The sequence below is a fragment of the Moschus berezovskii genome, chromosome 19 (assembly GCF_049115385.1).
Source record: "Moschus berezovskii isolate FMDL1 chromosome 19, NW_MosBer_1.0, whole genome shotgun sequence".
NCBI lineage: Eukaryota > Metazoa > Chordata > Mammalia > Artiodactyla > Moschidae > Moschus > Moschus berezovskii.
This window is the reverse complement of record NC_142478.1, coordinates 71,708,016-71,713,692: the sequence shown is the minus strand read 5'-3', so window position 1 is coordinate 71,713,692 and position 5,677 is coordinate 71,708,016. Positions and strand designations below refer to the sequence as shown.

At 63.4% G+C, this 5,677-nt stretch overlaps 1 protein-coding gene across 5 annotated transcripts; it reads left to right on the top strand.

Moving 5' to 3' along the window:
• Positions 1-97: 97 nt before the first annotated feature.
• Positions 98-5,483, top strand: RHBDD3 (rhomboid domain containing 3). 5 transcript variants are annotated; one of them, XM_088828309.1, is made up of 7 exons: positions 102-234; positions 747-900; positions 2,502-2,691; positions 3,296-3,679; positions 4,559-4,721; positions 4,810-5,097; positions 5,188-5,483. In XM_088828309.1, the coding sequence occupies exons 3-7, from the start codon at positions 2,544-2,546 to the stop codon at positions 5,363-5,365; spliced, it is 1,161 nt and encodes a 386-aa protein (XP_088684435.1). In that variant the 5' UTR covers positions 102-234; positions 747-900; positions 2,502-2,543; the 3' UTR covers positions 5,366-5,483. The 5 variants fall into 5 exon arrangements, with proteins under 5 accessions (XP_055261481.2, XP_088684435.1, XP_055261478.2 ...); XM_055405503.2 differs by lacking the exon at positions 102-234 and adding an exon at positions 312-570; XM_055405506.2 differs by lacking the exon at positions 747-900 and having other exon boundaries at positions 98-234.
• The last annotated feature ends 194 nt before the right edge of the window (positions 5,484-5,677 follow it).

The following is a 5,677-nucleotide window of genomic DNA, read 5'->3' as shown; positions in this document are numbered from 1 at the left end:
CTCGTTCTCTCAACGTCCGTCTCCCTCTCGCTGGTCCTCTAGACGCCGCACTGCGCAGGCGCGAGACCCGCAACCCCGGGCGCTACCATCGGGCCCGCGCCACGGGGGTGGGGGAAGGCGGAATGACCCACCGCGTCTCGTCCTTCGCGCCCGCCTCTCAGGTCCTAATTCCCTCTAAAGAGCCGCGGATGCCATGAGCGCACCAAAAGAACAGCGCAGGGGCGGCCGCGGCGGGTGAGCGGACCGCGGTGATTCTTCTTTGGTCGACTCCGGCTCGTTCGGGGAATGGTTACGCCCGCTGGGCCTAGGGACCGTCTCTGAAGAGACTACCTTGGAGGGAGACGGAGGCCGGCGGGAGCGCTAGGGGGAAGGGACCCGGGCCTTAAACGACTGCTGACTAAGCGGCGGGCGGCGGAGGAGGGGGTGGCGTGCCGACTGGTCGGCCGGGGTCGCGCGCCGGAGGGCGAGCAGAATGGGCTCGGGGCGCTCGGACCTCGGCGGGAAGCTGGAGTACCGCCTGCCAGCCGAGGGCCGCACTCGGCCTTCGGGGGGCGGGGGGCGCGCTCCGCAGTGAGTACCCCGGACACGTGGCCCGGCCCGCGGGGGAGGGAGCGAGGTCGGTGGGCTGGATGGGAGGCCCTGAACGCAGCGCCCGGCCCGAGAGCTTCCCCCACAACTCCCAGTAACGGTCGAGGTTGCGAGGACTCTTTTAATCACCCCGCATCCAACACTCTTTGTATTTACAGAAGGGGAAACTGAGGCCCAAGGAATTTGGGCACATCTCCTAAAGTCACAAAGCTGAGTCTCACCCACACCCGGGACCCCCACCAACTGTCCATGACCCGGAAGAATCACCCCCGTCCCTAGCTTTCCACTCTGTCCTTCCGGTTTCCCGGAGAGGTAGGCGGGGTCTGAGGGTGCACAGCTCCATTTTATAGATAAAGAGACTGAGAATCTGCAGCGTTCAGATCCCAGTTCAGTTTGTCCAAGGGCAAGCCTCTTACTCTTGTTAAAGTTCCCCGGGGGGAGGGGGGTGATGGTGAGGGTGCAGGAGGATAGCAGTGCCGCAGGGCTGACACCAGCCTGACTTCTTGGGCTCAACCCGATCTCCTTAGGCGGTTGCCCAGGTCCAGCAAAGGGCAGGGCTGATTCAAATCCTTGAGCGGGACCTGGAACAAAGCTAGCGTCTTTCTTTTCAACGAATACATACAAAGCACGAGCTGTGTGCTAGGAGCACCCTGGGAAACTTGGCCGTGAGTGAGAGGAGCATCCCTCCTCCCCCAGTTCAGACCACCTGCCTAGAAAACTGGCCATGCGGTACTCATTAGATGGGGTAGGCTCCATGATGGTTGGGGCGAGGGGCGCTTTGAGCTGGGCTTCAAAGGATGAGTAGGAGTTTGCTGTTGGAGAGTGGCGCGAAAGACATTGCAGGCAGAGGAGTTTTCTATATTTTTTCTGCAAGAGAGTGGCAGGTGGGTTTTGATGCCAAGGATGCCCCTGACAAGGGGGCATTTCCCTTCTCTGGGATTTCCCTTTCTCTCCTGTGACATCGGCTCAGTTGGAGTCCTGAGACATGCTCGGGTACCAGACTGAGGGGATTCCAGCAGAGCTTAGAAGACAGGCCGGATGTGAGGAGGGAAAGCCTTGTTCCGTGGGCAGGGGATTGGCACGATTGAGGGCAGCTGGGCTGGAGCGGCTGCTTCTGTGTTGAGGCCTCTCCCTTGGTGGAGATGGCCCTGGTGGCTACCATTTATCCAGCAGGAGTTGTGGGCCTGCCTAGTCCATTCCTTTTTCATATCCTACAGGGAATAAGTTTTCTTAATCCCCAATTTACAGATGAGGAAGGAGAGGCTCTAAACTTGCTCAGAGAGGAGTAGACAACAGGAAGAAGTGGAGTGGATCCTGGAGTCTTTCTGTGAAAGTGAGGGTAGGGCCAGAGGGGCTGCGATCAGGGCTCAAGGAGGGGGATGTCTCTGTCCGGTGTCACTGTGTGGACTTTGGCTGCCCCTCCTCCAGCCCTCCGGCTCCGCCTGCTCCCTAATCTGCCTGCCCTTTGGCTGGCCTCGCCCCCTCGGTCAAGGGCAGCTGAGGCCACCTGAAGCTCTTAAATCAGTGGAGGGGAGCAGGAGGAAGGTGGCTGGTCTGTAGCCAGAGGGAATAGGGAGTCGGAAGATGGCCTTCAGTTTGCCCCTTTGGGGCTGGACAAATCCCCCCAAAATTGGGGAGCCTGGCATCCCCGTTCAACTTCCCACTGCCCGTGCTCCCCAGTCCAGGCACCTTTTCAGGGCCCATCGGGGCCTGGCCTCTTCACTCTCACACATAGACAGGAGACAGCAGTGGCTAAGCACAGGGCTAGGCTCTGAGCTCTAATGCCGCCAAGTTGCTGCACCGACCTCTCCAGCCTCGGTTTCTACTTCTGTATGGTGCTACTGCTGTGGTAGCTGAAAGGAGGTCAGATAAAAGTTGCAATAACCATTGTTACTGTTTTCCTTTACCCCCAGCACACAGTCCAACGGCCACCTTTGAGCACCTTCAGCCAAGTTATGCACTCCAGAGGCCCCCGTGGCCTACCAACCCCGGCACTGCCTCTCGCTTCCTCTGTCCTGATGCTGCTGATGAGCGCCCTGTGGCTGCTGGGGGCTGGCCCCAGCCTCGTCCTGGCCCCAGAGCTGCTGCTGGACCCTAGGCAGGGTGAGAGCTGGCCACATGGGCCTTGGAGGCAGGAGATTTGCTGTAGGGCCTGAGACCAGTTGGCAGGAGCATGTGCATCCTGCAGCGGTCAGGCAGGGGTCGGACCCAGTGCCCTGGGGAAGGTCCGCCTTGGCTGGGAGCATGCCCAGCCCAACCACAGCCGAGGAGGGAGGGCAGAGGGGCCAGCACAGGGGTGGGAGCCTGTGAGTAGGAATTCTTTTCAGATGGCTTTTCAGATGGCTCCCCTGTCTGGTGGCTTTCCCTTAAGCTAAGGTTTGAGGACTGGCGGAAGCTGAGCACCTGTTTCCCAAGAATTTGAGGAACTCAGATGATGCTCACAGAAGTGAAGTGACTTACCTGTGGTTGATTGCTCTTAAGAAGACTGAGTGTTGGGTCTGGCTTGTTCTACCTAAAGCAGCAGCGGGGAGGGTAGCCATAGCATTCAGAAGCCCTTGGTCCCCTTGACCGGGGTGAAAGTGCTGGCCGCGGGCAGGCTCTGGCCCCCCGGGAGGGGGACTGGCTTGGTGGGCAGCCCCGGCACACCTGGGCCAGACTCGGGGGCCACAGCCCCTAACCTGGCACATAAGCCCCTTCTCTCCCCCAGCACACCGGCTGCTCACACATGCCCTGGGCCACATGGCCCTCCCCGGCCTGCTGCTCAGCCTGCTGCTCCTGCCCACGCTGGGTTGGCAGCAGGAGCGCCGCCTGGGCACGCTGCGGTTCCTGCATGCCTCCAGCCTGCTCGCGCTGGCCTCCGGGCTGCTGGCCGTGCTGCTGGCAGGCCTTGGGGTGTCCAGTGCAGCTGGGGGCTGCGGGTACATGCCCGTCCACCTGGCCATGCTGGCGGGGCAGGGTTCTCACCCTCATCGGCCCCGGGGGGTCCTGCCACCGTGGCTCCTGCCGTGGCTGCTGCTCGCCCTAACACCACTGCTCAGCTCCGAGCCACCCTTCCTGCAGCTCTTCTGTGGCCTCCTCACTGGCCTGGCCTGTATCCTTTGCTGGGGCCCAGGGCTGCTGTGTACTTGTGGGTTCGGTGGCTGGGCCCCCAGGGTGCCAGGGAAGGAACTGGCATGAGGAGTCAGGCCCCCTCATTCCTATGCATCCCAGGGGCATCTCTGAGTGTCCTCTCTCCGGCTCTGGGCTGGGGACTGGGGGCTCGTGGCCACATGGAGGTGCCAATTACAGTTTAAAGGAGAGCCTGGGAGCTGAGGGGCCCTGGGAGGCGCCTAGCCTGGACGTCTCAGTGGAGATGGCAGCTACACCAAGGCCATGCAGGATGAGGGGTCCAGATGAGGAGTGGTGGAAGAGGAGAGCACGGGCCCGCAGTCAGCGTGGAGGGTGAAGGGCCAGGGTGAAAGTGAGCCTGAGGCTCTCCTGGCCCCAGAAGGGGGCCTGGTGCGGGTGTATTAAACACAGGCTTAATGCCTTTCGGGGCGACACTGCAGTCAGAGGGAACGGTGGGCGCAGGCTGGCCCTGGGGGTTGCTCAGGACTGGGGATGCCCGGCTGGATCCTGGAGAGGGGAGCGTGTTGCCCTCACTGTGACAGTGCCCAGGGGTGGGCCTGGTGTCACAGGCCCCCACAGGGTTCGGGGGGTGGCAGGTGGGGGGGCGGCCGCATCAGGGTGAGACAGCTTTAGGGATGAGGCACGCCGCTACCTCTTGCTGGCTGGGTAGCTGCAGGCAGGTCCCTTTTCCTCTCTGAGCCTCCGCAGTGATGAGGATGATGACACTGCTCTGGCAGGGCCACAGTGAGGAGACAGGAGGGAATGCTCGTCACACACCTGGCATGGGGCCTCGCATGTGGTGTGGGCTCCCCCCAGCTGCATGTGGTTTTCCTTGACCGGCCGCCCTGCCCCGGGCAGACAGATGCGGCCGGGGCCTTCCGGTGGCTGGAGCTCTCAGAGCGGCGGCTGCAGACGCTGCAGCAGGGTGTCTTGTGCAGGGCCCTGGCGGGGTGCTGGCCACTCCAGCTCCTCCCCGCCCCAGGCAACCCAGCTGAGCTGCCCGTTGCCCATCCTGCTGGAGCGAGGTGAGGGTGATGCCGAGGACACCGGTCCCGGTGGTGGCAGCCGCGCCAGTGGCTGGCAGTCAGCCTTCTTCTGCTTCTGCCCCTCCAGGCCCCCCACCCCTGGACCTCCCCGCATGGCCTCCCCTAGCCTCTGGCGCCTCAGTGAAGGCTCAGCCCCAATCCCGCTGGGTCTGAGGCCTGTGCAGCCACTCTGGGAGGGCTCCTCAGAGGCCGGACTGGCCTGGTCTGGGCCCAGCTTCCCTCCGGGGACCCCCCTGTGGGCAGCCCTGGACCAGCAGATGCTGCAGGAGGGGATCGAGGCCTCGCTGCTTGAAGGCCCAGCCCAGGGCCCCGAAAGCCCACTCTGGCTGCCTAAGTCCTCTGTCTCCTCTCTGCGGTAAGGTGGGGTGTGTGGGTGGGGCGGTGCCCTGTTGTGGGGGCTGGAAGCGGCCCTGACCCTCCCTCCCCATCCCCTCCTCTGCCACAGGCTGCAGCAGCTGGAGCGCATGGGCTTCCCCACGGAGCAGGCGGTGGTGGCTCTGGCAGCCACGGGCCGAGTGGAGGGGGCCGTTGCACTGCTGGTCGGTGGGGAGGTGGGCACCGAGGCGCTGGTGACTCAGGGGAGGGAAGGGCCTGCCCACCTTGAGGGTCCTGGGCCCCCGTAGCACAGGCAGGCCCTCAGATGAGAAGAGGCCTGTCTGCTGAGAGCCAGGAGGGGGTCCGGGGTGGCCCCCCAGCACCCCGCCCCGGTACTGTTCAGAATAAAACCCAGTTCACTCTCCAGCCTGGATCTCGTGGGGCAGTGCTCGTCCGGCTCTTACGTTGGCATCGGGGGGTTGAAGGAATGAACGAGCAGCGAACAAACGGCCGACTGCAGGAGGCCAGTGCTCTTGCGGGACGCCGGGCTGGGGGTGGGGATGGCCTGAGCCTCTGCTCTGCCCCCCACCCCGTCCCCCAGCTACCAGGTGATGGCCAGG